This window comes from Melanotaenia boesemani, chromosome 21 (assembly GCF_017639745.1).
Source record: "Melanotaenia boesemani isolate fMelBoe1 chromosome 21, fMelBoe1.pri, whole genome shotgun sequence".
NCBI lineage: Eukaryota > Metazoa > Chordata > Actinopteri > Atheriniformes > Melanotaeniidae > Melanotaenia > Melanotaenia boesemani.
The window spans coordinates 15,148,962-15,172,085 of NC_055702.1; the positions used below are offsets into that span (position 1 = coordinate 15,148,962).

Here is a 23,124-nt window from a genome sequence, read left to right on the forward strand (position 1 = left end):
CATGAGCTGTGGGTAGTGACTGAAAGAACAAGATTACGAATACAAGCGGCCAAAATGAGTTTTCTCCGTAGGGTGGCCGGGCTCTCCCTTAGAGATAGGGTGAGAAGCTCGATGATCCGGGAGGGGCTCAGAGTAGAGCCGCTGCTCCTCCACATCGAGAGGAGCCAGATGAGGTGGCTCGAGCATCTGGTTAGGATGCCACCCTGGTGAGGTGTTCTGGGCACGTCCCAGAAAGAGGCCCCGGGGAAGACCCAGGACACGCTGGACAGACTACATCTCTTGGCTGGTCTGGGAACGCCTCGGGATCTCTCCGGATGAGCTGGTGAATGTGGCCGGAGAGAGGGAAGTCTGGGTTTCCCTGCTTAGGCAGCTACCCCCGCGACCCAACATGGACGGATGGAACCAAAACAATGATTTGTACTTTGCCACAACTTTGTCTTGTAATTTGTTTGAAGAACTCCTTGGTCTTCATGGTGTCGCTTGCTTTGTAATGTGTCTTGATTAGTAGTTTTACTTTGGAGCCTTTCAGAACAGATGTTTATACACAGAGATCATATGACACGTAGTCTGAAAACCCGTCTTAAATATAACATTAACATTTAATCAATTTTGTAACTTGTAAAGTTAATTGCTATCACCAGATATTATTTAGGGGTCTTATGTAAAGGGGTTTGAACATACATGCATGTATCACTATTAATTTTTTATTTGTTTGTTCTGTGCATGTGTTTTTATTATTTAAAACTTCATCATTTCCAACAATTTTATGTAGATTTTTTTACATAATGAAAAAAAAATCTATTTAAGTTACAAGTTGTTACACAAACACACACACAATGAAAAGACACCTATACTTCTACAAGACACTGCATAGATCTGTGTATTACAAAGGTTATAAAAGAACATGCATTCATTGATTATATTATTTATTAATCCATCTAACAGCTTTAAAACAGCAACAAAAAAAAAAGAAAGAAAAAAAAGGTGACTCTTGATTTTTTGGGGGGAGAATTCTTTGAATCCTTTGTGGCTTGTAAGAATTTACAGAAGACTACATGACACATACACTTTAACCACGCTATCAGTGCTGTAAGTGGAACAAAATAAGTGTTGGTACTCCCTTAATGACTTGCTGTCAGTTTGTCATACAGTACAAATATGGGACAAAAACATGGGTGATACTTATATGTAGATCTGTAAATCGATCTATAGATCAATAGCTTTATTGCATAGAAATGACAAAGAACAAACTAACAAAGCAAGTTCTAAATCAAATACACATTTGCCAAATTCAAAGTGCCATGGAGACACTTTTATTAACTTCAAGCCACATGGCATTAAAATGGACATTAAAAATAAAACTGAAAAGTAAATACATAAAGTAAAAGCTCCTTAAAAACATAAAAAAGTGATAAGTCCCATTTAGACTTATTTAGTTTATTAACAGATTTATTTAATGGCATATTACTATTATAGTTTTTCTCTGGGAAATATACATTTTTTTAGGATTAGGCCTGGCCCATGCCACTTTAGCAATATTTTCTTATCTTTTATCTGAAAATAATCTTCAAAAACTCAAATGCTGACCAGCCACACTATAGATAATATAAATTGTAATACAGAAATGTATGAAATTTAAAATGGCCTGAACTTGAGGGCAACAAAAACAAGCGGAGTCCACTTCCATCACACAGCAGGGATAGATATATAGATGGAAAAGAGATGGCAATAGCTGAAAGAAAAAGCAAGAATAAGCAGGAAAACATTAGCTACGAATATGAGGAAATTTCATTAATCGGGTCCCATTTTTAGTACTTTAAATAATTGTATGTGGCGTGACGTCGTACAGCAAGCCTTGTGCTTCAAATCAAAATATTTCTTTTGAGGCAAATTTTTTTTCTTTTAAATCACAAGCTGTAAACTGTTGATGAGGTTGGAGGAGGGTATACTGACTGCTGAGGAAAGCTGATAAAAGTCCGGGTATTCATTGTACGCTCTAAAAAAAAAAAGTCCCACTATGCTAAGGGATAACATTTAAAAGTGCCGGTACTGCGTACCGGTGCATACCAGCCCACTTAAAGCCCTGCATGCTATCCCATATCTAGTGAGAAGATTCTTGCTTATCCAGGCTCCTGCAGGAAGTGCCCATGCAAAAAGAAGGTGACAGTAACAATACAGTTCCAGAAATTCTCAGCAGTGAACTAATACTGAAACCTGTTAAATATACCTGGAAGGCACAATGCAGATAATTACCCACCTGGGCAAGTTAAACTTGAATCCACATCTTGAGGCCACAGTCTTGTTGCATAAGGTAGCAGATGATTATGGCTGTGTGTGTGTGGGTGATTGTAACAGCAAGGACATAATAGGGCTTCCAAGGCAAATGAAATATGTCACGAGCAGTAAAGCGAGCTGTTATCACGTGAAGGGAGATCAGTTGAAGCTAAGACATGTTCTTTTTATTCCTGAGGCCACTATGATATAACGTGCATTTCTGGATTACTGGTAAAGTGACACCTTAGGCTAGGGGCAAAGCAAATCTATTTGTATAGCACATTTCATGTACAAGACAATTAAAAGTTTACATAAAACATTAAAAGCATTACAGCAGGGTGCAGGAAGCAATAATAAGTGCATTAAAAACAAACTTTAAAAGAAATAAAAGAAATTGAATAAAAACAGAAAAAAAGCTAAACTAAAATAGAGAAAATGGAAGAAATAAAGTCCCAGTGTAGGGGATTAAACAGTTTCTTTCATAAAAGGCAGCTAATAGAAAAGTTTTTAACCCTGATTTAAAACTGTTGACCTTCAGTTTTCTGGGAGTTTGTTCCACATGTGAAGAGCATAAAAGCTGAACGCTGCCTCTCCACGTTTAGTTCTGACTCTGGGAAGAGAAAGTAAATTTGACCCTGATGACCTGAGGGATCTGGTTGGTTCGTAACGAACCAGAACATCCTGAATGTATTTTGGTCCTAAACCATTCAGTGCTTTGTAAACTAACAGCAAGATTTAAAGTCAGTTCTTTGACGTACAGGAAGCCAGTGTAAAGATCTGAGGACTGGAGTTCTAGGATCTACTTTGTTGGTCTTAGTGAGGACTTGAGCAGCAGTGTTCTGGACTAACTGCAGTTGTCTGATGGACTTTTTAGGGAGACCTGTGAGGACAGCATTACAGTAGTCCAGTCTACTAAAGATAAATGCATGGACAACTGTCTTAATATAACTACTAAAATTCAGGTCTGGGTCCATGACTCCTAGATTTCTGCCTTGGTTGTTAGTTTAGCTGTTTGAAGGTGAATGCTGACTTTTAATCTTTCTTTCTTGGTACCAAAAACTATTATTTCAGTTTTGTCTTCATTTAATTGAAGGAAGTTCTGGCACATCCCATCTTTGATTTTATCAATGCGGTTGATCAGAGTTTAGATCGGACTGTAGTCTCCGGGTGAGGTGGTTATGTAGATTTGTGTGTCATCATAGAGGTTAGCTATTTCCTTCATTTTCATGCTGATTTATGGCCATATTTGAATCATCAGCACATTAGGATTATCAGTATAAAACATATTGCATTGGAGGACCTGATCAAGGTTGGAGACAGAACAGAAACTGATGATTGGTAGTTTTAGAAAGTAGATCAATGAGGCGTCATCGCCCTGCTTTGGCTGATACGTCCTGCTTTGTTGCAGTTTTCTGGATTCTTGGAAATTAAACAGAAACACCACAAAAGAGAGGGCTTTATTATTTGCTTGTTGTTTTAAATCAGCAGTTAGTATTATCCAAACTAAAACACTCCACCTTTATATAAAACAGAAAATCAGGTGCATTCATAAACATTGCTTTAAATAATATCTTCATTCAAAACTGAGTTCAAATGTTCAGATTGAACTCATGAAAACACAAGAGCAAAAATTGGCAAGATTCTAGGAAAAAATGCAGTTGAAGGTTAGTTTTAGTTATCTGATAAAATAATTCACAGTTAATTCAATATTAATTTAGTTGTGTTTTCTCTTTAAAGAAAAAAAAAAAGATAAGCATTACTAAAACACCACACTCATAAATATGCTTTGGGCATAACAAAGACCCTTCAATGCTAAACCTAAGCTGATAATATCTGTGTGATGTTGCATGTCTGTTTTTGTAGGCAGAAATTCTGTTTGTATCAAGGATTTCACTTTACCAGAAACAACCTTGTACAATGATTTACCAAAACCCGACTTTAGCTGCAGTCTGAGCTCAGCCTGCATTTTTCAATCCGGCCACAAGATGGCACTAACACGTTGTCTTTGGTTTTACACCTAAACAAATAAAAGCAAAATGAATTATTTTAATAATCAGTAACTTGAACTTCATCGTGAAGAATTTAATGTAGGAAGTTGTCAGTGACAGAAAGAAGAGGATGACTAAAGGTCTGAAGGTAGGAAGAGGATATGCTGTAATACTGTTAATACTTAAAAGAAAGGGTGTGTGTGTTTGTGTGAGGGTGTGTGAGAGAGGGAGAAATATATAGAGAGGGGGGGGAGGCAGAGCAAAACTGTGTTGAAAATCTCCAGATCAGAGAGACCCTCTCAGTCTTTGTGAAAGCCTCGTCCCAGAGTTCAATTACATCCAGTTTTTTTAGCATGGAGCTCCAAAAGTGGCCAGAATGAAATCAAAATAAGAGAGGGTCACTTGGAATGTATGAATTATGGGGGTGTTTTCTGGTCACTGCTGTCTTTGGATTCTTCTAAGAGGAACCTTTTATTTGGTGAGTTAAAAAGTCAATAATTACTTATCAAATTGTGAGGGACTGCATCACTCATTTCTTCTTATGGGGCAGTTTTTACCTTCAGCTGTTGTTCTCAGGTACGGTTACAGAGCATGGATGTTGTGAGCAGAACTGTGGTTGTTTTGAACTGTGGTTCCTTTTAAATGCAATAAATAGATTTGTGTAATATCATAAAAATAATTTATTTGGATATATTATTTTTCTTTTTTTTTTCTCCACAGTACAAGCCTGTAAAACTATTTTTTTCCTTTTTAGTTTCATACAGCAAAATACATTGATGCCATTTGACGGTGTACATGAAAGGTTATTAAAACTGTTATCAGATCATACTTTATCTGTTGATTCATCTTCATGTAGATATGTATAAATGATTTAGGCTGCATATGCTAAAATGCACCACTTCTCTGCTTGCTTTAAGATCTTGAAATGCTCATTCTCCAATTCTTCCCATTATTTTTCTGTCAGTTTGTTTTCAGTCCACGTGAGACTCACAGCAACTTCACCTTTAACAAGACACCAGGACTCAACAGGAACCAAGAGACTTCAACTCAGAAGTCCTGGGTGATTCAGACCAGGAGTGTGATTCAGAGCTCCAAACTACCCATTAACCCCTCCATCCTCTGGCCAAAGCAGGGACAATGGGAAATTCTTGGAAGCAACTCCCAGTCACATCCCAGCCCATCAGTAAACATAAAGCTTCAGCCCATCATGAAAGTTAATGGAATATCTAAATTGTCTGGGGCATTCAGCTGGGGGGACTTTTACTCAAACATCAAGACAGTCAAACTGAATTTGTTAATCATGGGTAAAATTGTGGATCATGGTAATGGCTCTCTTGGAGTCTACTTCCGCCACAACTCCACTGGTGTGGGCAATGTGTCCGTCAGTCTTGTCCCACCTATGAAAGGGGTGGAGTTCGACTTAGAGCGTCAAAGCGTAGTCAACCCCAAGGACTCAAAGACATTCAACTGCAGGGTGGACTACGAGAAAACTGAGCGCAGCAAAAAGGTGATGCTGTGCAACTATGACCCATCGAAGACATGCGATCAAGAACAAACCCAGACTCAGATCACGTGGATGTGCTCCAAACCTTTCCAGCTCATCTGTGTCTATGTGTCTTTCTACAGCACAGACTACAGGCTGGTACAGAAAGTCTGTCCAGACAACAGCTCCCCGAGTCCAGCCTTCCCACCCACAGGTTAACACAGGTGAGCTGAGAAAACTGGAAGAAGATGTCTTGATAAATCCTCAAAGTTTGAGATCTTTAAGTAGCTAATAGCCCGACTGGTTTTTTTTAAAGAAATGTCAAGTTTTTAAATTTCTGAAACTATGTTTTACCAAATACTGTAAATACTGTAAAACATATGTTTATAGTTCACTATCTTATTTGCTGTTAGTTAAAAAAAAGTTGTATTTGATTACTTTTATAGAATGTGTCTAAGTAGGAGTGCGAGATAACGGTCTGGTTTTCATTTCTTTTCTTTTTTATTTTTACACAAAGATGCAAAAATAGGAACATAGTTCAGCATTGCAGCAACAATTTTAAATAGAACATCACTACAGGTGAAAAACTGTACATTTGACTGACTTAAAGATTTATAGTAATTACCAATTAATTTTATCAGTCAAATAACCCAAGTAGAATCTCTGAACTTTTCTGAATCTAACACAATAAATCCAAAAGGGCTAAAACTGTGTATTGTTATTCTTTAATGTCTTGTTAGCAACACTAAAGTTTTCAAACGATACTTGATGAGGACCATACTGATGAATTCCTGTGTATTTTCTGTCCTTGTACAATGTGTTTTGCTCTTTATAATAATAAAAACCTTTACAACAAAACCCAGAAAGCAATGCTTTGATGATTTTCTACAGAGCTCCTCGGGCAAACTGCTGCACCGAAGCAGCGCAAGGTGAACATGAAATTATTTTTAAGCCACTGGGCTCTCTGATGATTAAGTGGAACTTTAGAGTAAACCAGATTTTTGGGGGGGAGCTGATTAAGAAATGTCAGGATTCATAAGCCTGAATGTTTATTGTATATTGTTTGGGTCAATTTGAACCTTTTTCAGCGAGAAAAATAGGGCTATATGCTTATTTATTACATCAGACTCAATGGCTTTGGCTCCTTTTTCAGTTTCAAACATGTAGAACTTTTTTATAATATATGTGGTGTTTGGGTCAAGGTGACCTGAAAGCACTAAAAGTACTGGAATTGTAAGAGAGGAAGGAAACACACACACTCGCTTACAGGTATAATCAACACAGTATTGACAAAGTGGAAAGCAAAAAAACAGACAAACAGAGAAAAGTATGAAGGAGAAAACACTATCAACTCACACACACACTTCAGATCTTGAAATTTTCGTGGTTGCAGCTCACATGAAAAAGCTGGAAATCACTTGTCGGCTAAAACAAATTCCTGCACACTTTTCTCCTGTAGTAAGCTTAAAGTAAAAATGTGTTTAAGCTGTTCAGTGTTACTAAAAACACATTCTCCATTTTCACACACTCTTCTCCAGCTTCACTCTGTGGTTAGGACAAGAGAAAATAATTAAAACAAAGTCAAAAGCTGTGAAGTATTTTTACATAAATCTGCACGACTAAGCTTAATAAATCAAAGCAGTGATGCTGTGGGTCAATCAGACCTGCAAACACAGGGTGGATTAACACTTACCTCCTAATCATGAATGTCAACTCACCCTGCAAACTTAAAAACATGCAGAGATGCACCTTCCCAACAAGTCACTGCAGGTTAAACTTCTTAGGGTGGCGTCTGTTGAGACCCAAGCATGTTTTAGATTATATGACCTGAGTCAGCGACAGATTCGGGAGGCACAAAGCTTGGCACAGACAATGTAGAGCAGCGAGGTAATAAGCTGCTGGAGAGAGAACAGACCTGAAATAATCCTTTAGCACGCTGCTATCTAGATTACTGTGATCATTTTTCAGATGTTACAGCTCATTGTGAAATTTTAAAAGTTTTGTCTCATACTGTAGTAGTTCAAATAAGTGTTTTTAAATTATAAACATTAAGAGTAAACCTTGTAAAGGTGCACAAATTATGCAAAGGCATCAAATAGTATGCTTTCTCAATTAGTTATCACATGGATTTAAATGTAGCATTTAACTACAGGTCAGGGTTAGCATCAACACATGAAACACAACTGCACCAGGGTCGAATGTGGCCCCCCGAGTCTCTCCCAGTACAGAGCGAGCACCCTGCACAGTGGCACGGCATCTTTAATGTGCAAACAGTGAAGTGCTGTGTAGAGCTGCTTAAGTTAAAAAGTGACACGCATCAGATTTGATGAACAGTTCACACATTTTGCATGTGAAATATTCATCTGTAAAAGTTCCAGCTGTCAAACTGTGGGGTAAAAAAAAAGTATATTTTGCTCAGAACTGTAATGCAAAGTACAAGTAAGAAAAAAGTAAAAAAAGAAGAGTGATTTTGCCTTTATCTCTGAACTCAGAGTTCAGATCCTTCAGAAACACAGAATACATGAATTAAGGGTGAGACCGTCTTCCTCGAACATGCAGGGATGTGAACTCAAGTCTTACATGAGGCTGCTAATATTTATGAACTGGGTACATGGATATAACATATGTGAGATAATTTAGGAAGTAAAAAAATGTACAAATGTTAGCTTAATGCTGCTGCAAAATTAACAACAAACCCAGATTCCTTCACCTCAAGATCTAAAGATGAAATGAGCCTGCACAAAGTGCCACTAATCAAAGAAAAAAGCTGAATGTGTGCAGCTGTTAAAAGTCAATTTGTCAAATGATTTGTGTAATCATGTTACAGCTGAAACAGTTTTCCATGCAACTCATAAAAGAAATACTCAGACAAAGTTTGAACTGCATTCAATACAAAATAGTTGTGGTTTATTCTTCTGGGAACAAAAAATGGCAACAACTAAGTGTCACTTCTCAAAATCAGAAATATCTACAGGAAAGAAACAACAATGGTTCCTTCTATTAATTACCATTTTCCACCAGGTTGAAATGATAACTTCAAACGTATTTCGTGTGGTTTGTTTGGTTTTTTTTTTTCTTTTTAACTATTCTGAACATTAAAACGTGTTCATTTCATTTTCATTTCCCTTCAGTCTTCATGCCTGCAAAGAAAAAAACCCTCCATTTCTCAGTTTTACTGAAAATGCTTTTGTTGAACGGCTTCAAAAACACTAGTCTGTACAAATTCCTTTGAAAAAAATACAACAGTTCTGAGGGGGGGAAAAAAAAACAAAACATACGAAATCTGTCACAACAAAACATCAACATGCCTGATTGAACTCTAACATGTTTCATAACCATTTCTTAACATTTTCTCCTCCCTTTGTTGTGTCCTGGTGGCTTTGTTTATTGACACCTCATACAAATTTTTCCTTCCAAGGGCTACAAACACAGATCCACACACAAAATACAAATTTCCCCAAGAATGACATCCAGTTGTGCATTTCTATTTTCTGTATCCTCTTTATACTTTTTTCCCCAACTATTTAAAAAATAAAAACGGATGCAGATGAAGCTTGGAGAGTTCTATATAGGAGTTCGTGTGTTATTTTTGTCTCTTGCTGATAAATCATCTTAAAGGGTAATTGTTGGTGGTGGACCAGCTGGGTCTTTAGTCCTTGAAGCTTGCTTCATTGTGTGCTTGCCTACAGTATTTCTACATTACTGCTGGTAAGGGTTGGCAAGGGGTTGACCTGTGACTTTAGTGCAATGTTTTCCCATCTTCTCTGAGAAACATGTTAATGATTTAGTCCCATTTCTGCTTTTCTTTTTTTCCTTTTTTTTTTAAGACTAGCCCTTGGTTGTCTTTCTTGGGGGACTTCTAGTTTGTAACTATAGGCCCACTGTTCTTTAGTCGCTCACCCATGTGTTGGGTTGTGTCTCAGATTGCTTTTGTCCAAACACTATGAAGCTTTATGATAAAAATGGACACTTAAAAACTTGATCTGCCACAGTATTTCAAACCTCCAGATTTCCAGACCATTGGCTCAAACTTGGTTAAAGAGTCCAGTTCTTTTGTCCAAAAACACTCCGACGGAGGAACTAGCAGGATGTCCAAGGATACACCGAAAAGAGCACAATGTCAGACCTCACTAAGCCAGAGCCAAGGAGAAAAGGGAGGGTGCTTTTTTTTTCTTTTTTTTACACTGTTTTTTGTAAACAACAAACATCCTCTTCAGATGCCCATGTATCCCTCTTTTCCATCTCATCCTCCTCCTTCTTCTTCTTTCCTCCATCTTTAGAAGAGACTAAATACAGCAGGTTCTGGATGGAGCAGACGGGGGCGATTCGGGGAAGGCTCTAGGTAGTGTAGAAGGTAACAGCAAGGTGAAAGGTTGTCCCTGTGTTTGGGCAGAGGACATATGTGTGGGTGTTTTCTCTTTTGTGTGCGTGTGTGTGTATATGTTTGCGACCATCATGGTCTGTAAAGGGCTTGTTGTGAAGCTGTTAGGACTGTTTGAGACGCTTGCGTGGGGGTCCAAGGAAGGGGCACTGAGCAGAAGCCAGAGAGCGGTAAGCTTCAGCCACCAGGTGAGGATGAGATGCAACCATGGACTTCCAGCCTGCTGTCTCCATCACCTCTGCAGCGTGGCTGGGGGAGGTAATGTGAAGAGAGAAACAAAATCCGGATTACGTCTGGAAATTATTATTTTCTTAGTCACCTTATGTGCCCGAGCATAACACACTATTCAAGGGGGAAATTTAATTTATTTAATGTGTTTGTTGCAACTAGACAATAACCTTTTTTTGTTGTTTTTTTATGCGTGTGTGTGTGATTGTTAAAAAACAAATCGTCATGATAATTACATGAATGTAACTGAACTTATTGGAGCTTTTGTTGTACACATGTAGTCTATCAGGAAGGATGACAGTAAGCACAGCTGCAAGTATTTTGCAAAGGTTCTTTTCTCTATTTTGGTGATAATAACTGGCTAAATCCCTCTTGATTTTTTTTTTTTTTTTTAAATAAAAAAATTGATCCTCATTTTCCATTTTGCAAAAGTAAGTTTGGCTACTAGGCTAGTAAACATATCAGTCATTTGCTCAAAGGTCAAGCAACTAAATAAAGCTTAATTTTAAAGCCAGACCTTTGACATGGAACTATTCGGATGCTAATCTGATAAAAACTGGAAGCTGTTAGGTGTCAGTGTCAGAGTAGCTGTCTACAGTCAGGCAAGCTTTACATCACTTAAATACAAATGAACACCTTCAAGCTAAACTTAAGTTTGCAGCTGACCACATGGACAAATAAATAAATAAATAAATAAAAAGCTTTTCTGGAGGTTTAGTGATCCGATGAGACAACGTTCAGACTTCTTAAACATAACTTTTGACCTCCAGTTAAAAATGTGAAATGTGGACATGGCTGGGTTTTCCTACAGGACAGTGAACCTACAAACAAGTAAAAAAAAAACTTCTACAATAAATAAAGAAGGTTAATATTATACTTTTGGAACAAATGTCCTAATCTTGACCCTAGTGAAAATAGGTGGAAGGTAATTAAAAGTTTGTAAAAGACTTTCAAGCACCTTTTTTAATTAAAATTGTACATTTTGCCCCAGAAAAAGAATAGATCTGGGAAAAAAAGACCAACCATATTAATTTGAAAAATTAATAAAACAAAACAAAAAACTAAACAAAACAAAAAACAACAAAAGAAAAAAAGGTTTTTCAGACATATCATCTATGCAGTTGAAAATCTGAACAGACAAGTGCTTAGAATAATCACACATCTGTCTGAGGCAACAGACAAGGTGCGACAAACCCAGTAAGGAGTCAGGACGCCCTGATCCCTCTAAAAGACTTGACAGGGTTTAATAATATCATGTGCACCACTCTACTGGGTCACATGTGAAATTTAATTATTAACTGTGACAGAGCCACCAAAAGATGAGGCTTGAAGGAGAGGATTGAGCTCTGGTATCATTAGTAATGACACTGGGATACGGAAGAAAGAGAAGAAAGAAACTGACACAACAACAGAGACATAATGTACAGTGAACATGGGGGACCTGTGAGTAGGCAAAAAGGTGCTGGAAACCCAATTATAAGTGGCAAAGAGATCCTTTCTGTGTGTGAACTTACTAGTTTATGAAGTCGACTGCCTGCGTTTTGAGCTGGTCAGCGCTGTGTAGATCAGCGAGGATGAGGATCTCGGCAGCGTTCTCCACAGACAGACTGGTGCACAGCGCATCCTCACACATGACTTTAAGTCTTTCCAGAGCATACTGAAAGAGATTTGCATGCTTTGTTTTTACTTCATCAATATTGTTTTGTGATCTGCTGTGACATATTTGCACATTATTAAAGTCATCACAATAAAAACTGAGTGTCCTCACTGACTGTAGGGTCACACCTCTAACTGAAATAAATGTATTATGTCATTAAGCTAGAAATCAACTATAAACATTTGGTTTCAAACTCAGACTGTTTCTCAAAGTCAGTGTCCCACTTGGTGTAAAGGGGGCATGACAACAGTGTGAAATCATGCAACAGTTTCATAAATTCCACATGGCTCGCTGGGACAAGATTTGTAGACACTGACTCAACCTCTGAAAACCTCAATGTTCAGTCTTTCTTACATGCGACTGCAATCACATCATATTAAAAGAACTGCAATATTAACAACTGCAGAGGATTTTTTTCCTGTACATGCCTTTTTTAGAGAAATAATCTGAATTTACTGAAAATTTAAAAATAATATCCATAATTTGACTGATAGATAATAGTCTTGTGACAGAGCTGTAGGTATCAATAAGTCCTACCAGACTGGTGTAGTGATGTCACCACATTTCTGGCATTTCTTCCCCACAAAAAACAGTTTTGGGAAAAGGTTTGGCTGTGCAACAGTGAATTTATTTTTCATAGATTTACATCCTCAAGAAATGACTCTTGTTCATGTGTGTGAGGAGACAGCTGGAGCTCAGCTGATGTGAGGAGGAGACAAATGTCCACGAGTCAAAACTGTAGTGCAACGCAAAGCACAAGCAACTGAATGTCCTTTATTCAAATGAATCTAAGTCCATCTTTAAATCTGCTGGCCAGCTCTGCCAAACACATTCACAAAGCTAAAGTACTGCTGTGCTGTTAAATTACCTTATCAGCTGCTGCAAGCAGGTCGTCGGCCATCTTGTCCAGGTTGGGAGCTTTGTCTGTGTAAATGAAGCACATCATCTCCTTGAAAACTTCGGGCTCCACGTCGTTGATCTCCACACGGTTCTGGCAAATTGAAAAGAAAGAAACTCTGGATGAAAATATTTCCCTTTGACACAGCATCCGGTTTTTCCAAAAAAAAAAAAAAAAAACAAAAAAAAAAACAGCAAGACTGATATGTACAAATAAGACTTAAGATGATGCAAATATTTCAAGATATTGTTGTACTGGAGAAATAATATTTCACAATAGTCAGATGATTGTGTGACTGTGTGATTAAAACTTTTTCTTGCAATGTATTCTAACTACAAATATATTTATATTCAGAAGATCTTGTGTTATAATTCTTATTTACAGCACTTTGGACAATAGTCATTGTTTTTAAATGTGCTCAATAAATAAACTTGAGCTTGAACTTGAAAATTTCAAAAAGTAAAAAGTGGCCTATTGGGCTCAATGAAAAAAAAAAAAGAAGAACATCTGGACAGCAATCTCATTTCTTAGAGTCACATGAGCTGGAATGAAAAAAAGCAATTCTCTGCTTCTGCAGCTTTGTCAGTGAGGGATGAATCCTGACCCCCAAGTGGAGCAGGACAATTGCATTTGGGTTGCGCTATCATTCAGTTTCACCAAACACCTTTGTGTTGCAGCCATTTGAAAACACGCAATCTTTCACTCAGTTAAACTCCTTGACACGGCAGAGAAAATATGTGCATTTAAGCTACTGAGGAACAAATGAAATGCATTCACCTTTTTGCTCTCCTCCATTTCGTGCTCAAACATGGCGCTGAATACAGGGGAACGTGCTGGGGAGGAAGAGGACATAAGTTACGCAGTGAGTACGCAGTGGGTTTTAGCAAAGGGAAAAATAATAATGTATTGCATCCGTGCACACAGGTAAGCATTTTAAACTAGACTGACAAGATTCAGAATGAGTCTGATTCATGTCTGTACCTGCCAAGATGGCTTTGTGGGCCTGAAACTCTTGGCCAGCCACACACAGGGAGCAGTCTGTGAAGCGGGAGTTTTCCCACAGGCCTCCTAGCTCGTCTGCTAGCCGACAGTCAGGCACCTTCACCATGTTCATTGTGTTCTGACCAGATATGTTGACAGAATCTTGAACCACACTCACCTGTAGGAGAGAAAGTCACCGATGTAATAAACCAGAGCAGCTTTGTAATAAAAATGGGAAAACCTTCTAGCAATTGAAGGCAAGAATTTGGTTGTGTACCTCACAGAACAGCGTGAGTTTGTCGTCAGGTAAAAGGCCGTTGGCTTCATCAAGGAGGAAATCTCTCCGGATGAATTTTTTGAAGCCCCAGTCTTTCCCTTGAACAAAACGATATGCCCTCTGGCTTTCTGCAAACACAGCATAAACATATGTCACCAAAAGGTAAGCATGAGGAACAAGGCTTGAAGAGAAAACTGAATCTCTATAGTTTTTTTTTTTTCTTTTGCTCACCCATTGCTTTGGTCTCTTCCCCCTTTGCGTTGAGGATGGAGAACTTGAACTTTGCGCGCACCTCAGCCTTTGGACAGCTGACCAGCAGCAGGTAGAGGGACAGGTAATCTTTACTCTCCTCATCCAGACCCTTGGGATTTACTCGCAAACACCTGATAGAGAAAGAAAATTAAAGTTAGTAAAAAAAAAATATATATATATAATAATCAAACTAGTTTATACACTTTTTATACAACTCTTATGTTCTCAAATGGATTTTTGTAAACAACCTAAAAGTACTTCCATTAAACAACTGCCAAGTGTGTCTCTGTCAGGAGGAAGGGAGGAGTTTTCATAATGTTTTTAAACGGTGCATCTCCTGTGATGAAAAGAAGTCAAACTCTTGGGAACCCACCATTTTAGTTTGTCGTTGGCCCCAGAGGAGAAGGTGGAACTCTTGATAACCTCACCCATCTCCTCACGACAAAAGCTGAAGTTGTTTATGGTCCACATGTAGGAGAACTTCACCACTTTAATCTGATTTTTTTTAAAGAAAAAAAAAGGTACTCAGTAAGCTTAGAGTGATTCCTATAAAGTTAAACACAATTGCAAAGTTGAAACATGGTTATTTTACCTGTGTATAACACCAGCTCTCAGCCACAGGCCCGCTGGACATTTCCGCAGGGGGAGGGGGACTCGGGACTCTTGACATTGCCAGTGTGACAGAAGGTGTTGGGGGACAAGAGGGTGAGGAGGAAGAGAAGGAATGTGTTGCTTCCACTCGTCAGTGTTCAATCTTGACGTCCATCTGCATCAGTACGAGGCAGATGGAAGCATTTTGCCCCCTGGAAACACAAAAATAACAAGAAATAAAAACCAAAACACTCTTAAAAAAAGCATGTTTAGTCTTAAACACATTTTTTCTATAACACAGGCAGGCAATCACTCACCAATCATTTAACTAAAGCACAACTTTCTCAAATACAACACAGTCACAGCATCTTTAATTAATCCACATGACTCATTGTAATTCAAGTCTTAAATGAATTGTCCCGGACCCACTGGGGGACAGGAGCTGATGGACGACCTTGTGTCTGTTTTAAGGATCAATAGTTGCCGCGGTAGCAATTAAGTCTCAAAAATTAATTGTAAATAAACAAGCTGCATCCCAGAACTGTGACGAGGGTCTGGAGCCAAATTACAATTCATGTCACAGTTCAGTTTGCTAAGTTTTGCTTATTGACTTGGTTGCTTTTACTAAAAAAACAAAACAAAAAACAAACAGCAAACTTCAGTATCAGGTCCCGCCTTGACAGAACAGTATAATTAGTTTGTAGTAACGAATAAATATATGAATTAATACCACACCAAGCCTTAAATGTCTTTATGGTCCGTAAATCCACCAAATTAATTACAGTAACAACTGAATAATGACTGAAAGATGAACTTTATACAACTGACGATTAAAATTAATATCGATGATATGGTGACGCTGTGTGAGCGCCTCAATCTGAACAGACTGAAACTGGATTCAAGACACATTTTACCACAGCCATGAACATATTAAGTGGTCCAACAAGAAAGATTCATGTCGTCTTGACATCTTTCAACTATTTCAATAAAATCAATACTTTTTAATGGTAGGGAAAGAAAATGTAACATATACTGTATAGTACTTGTATGTTGTACTGGAACACTCACTGAATCTGTTTTCTTACATGCAGAAACAGTCACTACATCTCCAACCAAGCTTATACACTTTTGAGGATTGGGGATAATATCAATAACCCACTAAAATGAGCTGATTAATGAAGGGATTCTACTCCCTACAGCTAAAATCAGTAATCAGCAAAAAGGGAGAGTAAAAAGTGCAGATATTTTGCCTGATGTAACTATATAATAAAACCCTTCTTAATGCATTTATCAGTTAAATCACTGAGTCTAATTAAGAGAGACCGTTCCTATCAGCAGTCCAATCCAGTTTCAAGACAGAAAAATAAGCTGAAGGGACTCTATTGAATGAAGAAACAATGAGTTTTCTTTGTTTTTTAGAGGCAACAAGAAAGATGAAAAGTGAGGATTATATAGGAAGAAAGTACCACGAAAGAAAAAAAGGTAAAGTGATAGAGAAGCCAAATGAAAAAACAGGTAGCAAATGAAAAGATGGAACGCTGTTTGTGTGCTCCAAAGATAAATTGCCTCCAAAACAGGTTAGATGGAGACAAAAAAAAAAGTTGGAGGACTGAAAAGAAACATCAAATACAAAATAACTGTAGACAGTTGACTGAGATTACACTTCACTCAGCGTTACATTTACTTTATCTTACTGGACTGAACTTGTTTACTTTCTCCATACAGAGCTTTGAGATGACTTAAACGTAGATGCCATCAACGTAGATGATGTAAAAATAAACATGGCCTCCTGAACAAGCCACACAACAAAGATTTCAGGCAGGTGATTAACAGAAATTTCAAGCTTGAATTTACAGTTCCACTCCAATGAAAGCAATCACCATTCGATTTTGTTCTTTTCTGTCCAATTATTTGATCTATTTTGCTATTTTTATTGGTTGAAATGCATTCAGACTGTCAGTTCATATTTGTTGCTTCAGTCTAATCAGTTTTGAAAGGAAATTCTAGAGAAAACTTGCATCCATGCTGCTGGTAGCTCACAGCCCAACAGACATCTAATAAGCTAAATGAAGTTATTCTAGCTGAACCTTTCTAACGGCTGATCCTTAAGATTGGTAATGCACAAATGGAAAACATATTGCTTTAAATGCGAAGTATCAGAATATTTGTCCCTGTTTTTGGAGTTTCCTCCAATGACAATTCAGAAAATTTGTCAATGAACAAAAAAAAACAGAGGTGGCTCTTCCTACACTTTTTAAAAGGAGCAAGATATCAAGAAGGAATGGTCACAATAGTATTAACTGCACACTAGATTATGCGTAGTTATCACAATTTTAAAAAAGTGGAGATCATCCCAGTGATAATAAATCAACATACTGGTAGAGCTTACACCAAAATATTAATTAGAGATGCAGGACTACATAGCTGGTGCACATGCAAAACAAGGTCAGAGAGGCCATTTGTATTCTACAGAAACTTTTAAGAATAAAGATTACAAACAGCATTCTTAAGCTGGTTACTCTTGCAGATGAAAGTCATGACAGAAAAGATTAAATGAGTATTTTTTATTTTTTATTTTATTGTAGTAGGCCATTGTAAAAAAAATCAATATTAAAATTTGTGCCACCAAATCTGGCCAAATATCCTTTGGTGTGGTCAGCGTAAAGCTATCTGAGCTAAGCTAGGACAGCTGAAAGCAAGCTAACAAACGTTACAGAAGGCTGTTGGCTGGCAACTGAGGTGAACCACTGTGGGCCCCTGAGCAAGGCCCTTAACCCCCAACTGCTCTATCAGTGCCGGAATCTGGTCTGGCAGCCCCCTGCTCCTGGTTTAACTAGGATAGGTTAAAATGCAGAGAAGGAATTTCCCAGCTGAGACTAATAAAATCAAGAAAATAAAAATAAACCGCGGCTACAATTATAACAGTTTGAAAATGTGAGTTTGCTTGGCTGCACACAAAACAAAGCAGCCGTAAGAATTAAACCTTCAACTCTGTTCTTATATGACTAGTAGTCATACCAACTCTCCACAAATTATATTCTAAAATTTTATTATCTTTACTAGATATCCTACAAATCTGCTTATTTGCTGGTCTGTACACAGAACATCTGTGTTGAGTGTTCAGGTCTTCCACTGTCTTCCTTGTCTGGGTGGAATTAAAAGGGCAGAGGGTTGTGCATGCTGTAAAGATTTTAAAGCCCTTTGGGACAAATTTGTGACTATTTGTGGCTACTTAAATACAAAAATGTCAAGTTGCAAACTATATCACCAAACAAGTTTTGACCCAACATACTTCAGCTTCCAAAAACCTCAAAAATTGTATAAACTACAGGGGTTATGAGCTATGTGATTCATTCATACAGAAATTTTAAAATGGCCATATGTTAACTTATTATTGATATAAACAAGCAATCAAAGCCCAACAATCACAACAGATGATATTACCAATATTTTTTTTTTCTTCTAAACAATATAGAAGCTGCAATCAAGGTTTATGAAACAGCCTGTGGCAAAAATCAATTCCACATCTGGGAAACGGGTATAGGAAGTTTAAACAATTTATAAACCATAAAACTAGAGTTTTACAAAAAGAAAAGCAAGCGTTTCAACTTTTCTTCCCAAAAATCTGTGATGGATGTAACAAACAACCCACATTCTCCTGTTTTTATCCACTGACATGTTAGCTGATAAGCTTACTTGTTTGGGAGCAAGAACAATCTCACAGTCTGGGTAAGAAAGGTCAATATACATATAACACGTCTAAAATCACCAAAAAATAAGTTAAAGTATATTTACAGAGTTGTGACACATCAGTTGCATTTATGACGAGAATGTCTTTTTGCTGACATTTAAAACCCCACACAAAAGGGAAGAAATCAATCTCCACTCTAAATTAAAGACTGAAAGTATAGAGCTATTTCACATGGCAATTTCCAAGAGGTAGGAAAAAAACTGTACCCTTGTCAAAGTGTCAGTGAACACAATGTCTGTTTCCCAAGCTTTGGTCTTTGAGGACTGCAGTCAGCCACAGACAAACTTTAAAACTATAATTGGTACAGGGGCCGGGGATCGATTGCAGAGCATGTGTTAGGTCTCTGTGGAAGAGATTTCATATTCTGCCCTTGGTCATGGTGCTCCTCCTTTCCTAAAAACTCAATCTCAGTAAGGTATGAACTATTGATTTTGCTACAGCGATCAGCTTGCCGCACTCTCATCCTCGACTTTGTGCAGACCCACAATTACAGAGAAGGGGATTTGACAGGGCAAAAAAGCATTAGCACCCAGACTTCACCTCTTGTCTGTACTTCCCAACTAAAACCCTGCTCACTTCACCAGGCATGAGAGGTTAAATGGAGGAGGGACCTCAATGCATATCTAATGTGGTCACTCACCTTGTTCATACTGTTACCAACAGTTATACTTGCTGTGCTGACCTCTAAGGTCAACTACTTCTGCAGGAAAAAACACTGCAAGTACTTGGAGCTTTAAAAAAGGATTTACAGGGATCTCAGTAACACTGGACCTGGACGGCTTCAATTTTAAAATGTTTCATTTCCTGCAACAGTATTTCAATTTTATGACAATATCAGAGCTGCCTTTTGTGGAAACTACAACATTAAATTGTTTTTTTTAAATACAATTATTCAAAGTTCACAATCTTGTCAAACAGTGTGCCACACACACACATACCAAAATACCCTTTAATGCACAGCATGCAGATCTGCCAATCCAGTGAGTAATGCATCAAACTACACCAACTTGGACTGCAGTTAGCTGTAGTAGTCCTGCTATGCTTGGCATCCTTGGTGAGCTTGGTGTTAACAAACTGTGAATTATAATTGTATCAATTATATTTTTACGCCACTATTACGCTATAAGCCCACTAACATCTAGATAAATTGCATAACCGTGCATAACCAAGAGCAGGCATTCATTTTAAATAGGAACATAAATAAAACAGTATGCTTGCCTTTTCAGCTTTCTAAACAATAACAGCCCATGGCAGATATTGGGGTGGGAAAAATAATCAAATCTTATGCATCAGGATGTGTAAGTGGAAGATTATAAATTGATTAAAAAATGGCTGAAATTAATTTTCTGTCTTAATTAATAAAGTAATGTTAAGAGAACACAAAAGGATGAAATGGGAAAAGCACAAGTATAAGGCCAGAACAGTCTAAACAGTCTAAAGCACAAGATTGCAGAATGAAAACCCCCACCATCACATTAAAAGCTACCACATGGTAGCAATTTGGCCTTTGTGACGTTAACAATACAAACAACACAAATATGAGAAACCACATCAGATGCTTCCTTCCAGAGAAGGCTGAAAAACACCTAGCTGCTGCTGCAGCCAAAGGACCAGCAGCAATGTCAAAGCTTTATCCCATCTCAGAATGAGTGAAACTAAATACAAACTGTATCTCAGCTTTTACTGCCAGGAGCATCAATCCAGGACTGCACAGTGAAGCCAAAACACAACACCCTATCTCAAGGATATTTAATTGATACAGCGATCCCAACACCATACAATGAGACCAAAATTCATGGAATGATTGAATACCAGAGGCAACATCCTCCTGTCATATGATGACTGTAACAGTGCACTTTATCACAAATGATTAGCAGATAGATTCTCAAGTGCTCCAAACAAGGGCAATAATTAAGTTGTTATATGACTGATTTCACAGAAAAGAAGGATTTTGGTTTGAATTCTGTTATTTTTGTTAGTGATTCAGAATATGCTGACCTCTTGCATTAATTTACTACTAGTATGCTAATACAGGCACACTTTGCTTTTCTAGCTAAGAGCGACAGATCTATTCACAGCATGACAACAGTAAGATGACAGAGTCAAACCAGTCTCCAATCTTAAAAATCTGCTCTCATTTGTATGAGAAAATCAAATAAATTACAGCAAACAAAATGACAATTTAATGGATGTTACAATTACATAAATAGATCAAATTAAAAATGGAGAAACAGTGATGATCAGATGGCCTCACAATCTTAACTACTTGTACAAAAATTAATACTTTGTCACCCACATTCAAAATATAAAAAAGGGTGCGCCACTTATGTTTCTGCACCTACATTGTTTGTCACATTCAGATGAGCTCATTAATATGGGCCTTTGATGGCATCTTTTCCCTGTAATCAATATCAAGTTAGGGGGAAATAGCTATGTGAACGAAGGGTCAACTGAGTTAAATTACCACAAAGCACAGCTAACACTATGCTAAATATAAACAACTAAAAAAATACAATTTACTCCAAAGCTATATTAGATGAACAAACATTATCAGCGCAAATTGTTTTGCCTGTGTAGCATAAATAGAAATTGAAAAAGAAACACACCTTGTTGGTGTACATAAAAAATGTGGTCTCGAAGATGAAAGTAAACCTTACACATTCAACTTCCTTTTCTGACACTTGAAAAAGTCAACGGCAAACTCAAAGGTGGTGGATTTTTAATGTGGGTCATCCTACAAAAGGTGAGCTCAGCTAAACTGAGTAATAGGTTGACAGGAAAAAGATTAACTCAAGGAAAACATAAATTAAAAAGCTATTTGAACTCTGCTGCCTGGCAGGTTTTTTCACTTGGTAGAATGGGCAACAACCACAAAAACTGCACAAACTGCAAGATAGTGTTGACTCCAAGTAAACGCTACTGCTCACTATAATAAATACTAACAGATGTGAGCATTTACTACAGTTTTGAATAGTTTTTTATGTTTTTGTCTTTCAGCATTTCTAACATTTTTATGGAGAGAGAGAAGCATAGATTTTCCTCACACAGTGACAGTGTGAAAAGCAAAAACATTTCTGACAGAAATACTGTCTAGACTGGTGTTCATCATCTGTGTGGCTGCACGAGACAGACCTTTCTGTAGATCAAGGGTGACATAAGCAGTGAAATTACTGCTGTGCTGCTCAGTGTGTTCCTAGTTAAGTTCATTCACTCAAACCACTGTCCATGCCTTAATGAGTCAATATGAAGAAGTAAAGTCTCTCCATTCCTCTGGGGCCGCATTGATCTTTAACTTTCCATCATACCCAAACGATCATAACTGACAGCTGGTCGTGCATCCGGTTTCTGGGTGGTTTGGTTAAACATTACTAAGAAAAACAAACTATAACAACATTAACACTTTTAAGGATAAACTCTCTACTATAAATACTCCATCCTGTACTTAATTTCATAACCACGCGTATGCTTTTCCCTTTAATTCAGTTTGTTTTATACTAAGTTAAACTATTCCCCTTTTAATGAGATAATGCTTAGAATGAACACAAACACTATTGTAAGTAATACAGGTGGTGACAGTAGCAGGTTATTAACCTGCTAATACGGATAATCCACACTTGTATTTTACTTTAAAATCGACTTTTCAATTTAAATAATTAAAAAATTAAATACAAAAAACACTGCGCTCGTTAAGAAAAAAACTTTCAGTGATGACAGTCTCTGATACTGTTACAAGTGCATAAATCCTGTCGGTAATCCGTATAATCGAATGGTAGCACGGTAGCTAACTTCATCCAGCTAGGTGGCTGGTTAGCTTCATTCCTGTGGCGGCTAACCTAAGCCAAACAAAAAGGTCGGGGAAATTGCCGCAAAACATACGATGAAAAATATAATACAACTACCTTCGCCGTGTGACTTAAAGTTGTTATTTTTTTAAATTAGGGGTTTCTGTTTTATTAATGTACAGACTTACCTGTATATTGGGTTAAAATAGAAAGCTAGTTGTCCGGGGTTTTCTGTTGTTGTTAGCTAGTAGTTCTACAACTGGCAGCTCTCAATAGCCTTGTCCCTCAAACAGCGCACTCTGTTGTCTCGGAGTGATAAAACCTGGGTACACAATGAAAAATACGTTATACCTACCATTATTACCCATCTTCTGACAATTGTGAGTAAAGGAAAAATAAATAAATCTTGTCTTGCCTGTCTATCAGTAGAAGGTATTGCAGTATGCGTCTTCACCTTACAAGTGCATCTTTACAAAGATGTAGGAACACCTTTCCCAGCTTTCACTACTACTGCATAATTATTTTACCACAATACAGACACTTTCACAACTTTTAGAAGCTTTTCTACTGCTTTTGTTGTG

The 23,124-nt window shown here is 37.6% G+C and overlaps 2 protein-coding genes across 2 annotated transcripts; one reads left to right on the plus strand and one right to left on the minus strand.

The window, feature by feature from the left end:
- The first annotated feature begins 4,590 nt into the window (after window positions 1–4,590).
- On the plus strand, window positions 4,591–6,542 carry LOC121632681 (neurexophilin-1-like). Its single transcript, XM_041974349.1, has 2 exons — window positions 4,591–4,740; window positions 5,227–6,542. Exons 1-2 carry the CDS (start codon window positions 4,681–4,683, stop codon window positions 5,962–5,964), a joined length of 798 nt encoding a protein of 265 aa, XP_041830283.1. The 5' UTR covers window positions 4,591–4,680; the 3' UTR covers window positions 5,965–6,542.
- A 2,255-nt stretch (window positions 6,543–8,797) lies between these two features.
- On the minus strand, window positions 8,798–22,841 carry LOC121632786 (speckle-type POZ protein). The gene is made up of 10 exons (XM_041974533.1): window positions 22,732–22,841; window positions 15,012–15,222; window positions 14,793–14,914; window positions 14,399–14,550; window positions 14,168–14,295; window positions 13,891–14,068; window positions 13,687–13,742; window positions 12,880–13,002; window positions 11,869–12,011; window positions 8,798–10,375 (listed from the first exon to the last, which is right to left on the minus strand). Exons 2-10 carry the CDS (start codon window positions 15,087–15,089, stop codon window positions 10,231–10,233), a joined length of 1,125 nt encoding a protein of 374 aa, XP_041830467.1. The 5' UTR covers window positions 15,090–15,222; window positions 22,732–22,841; the 3' UTR covers window positions 8,798–10,230.
- Between the last annotated feature and the right edge of the window lie 283 nt (window positions 22,842–23,124).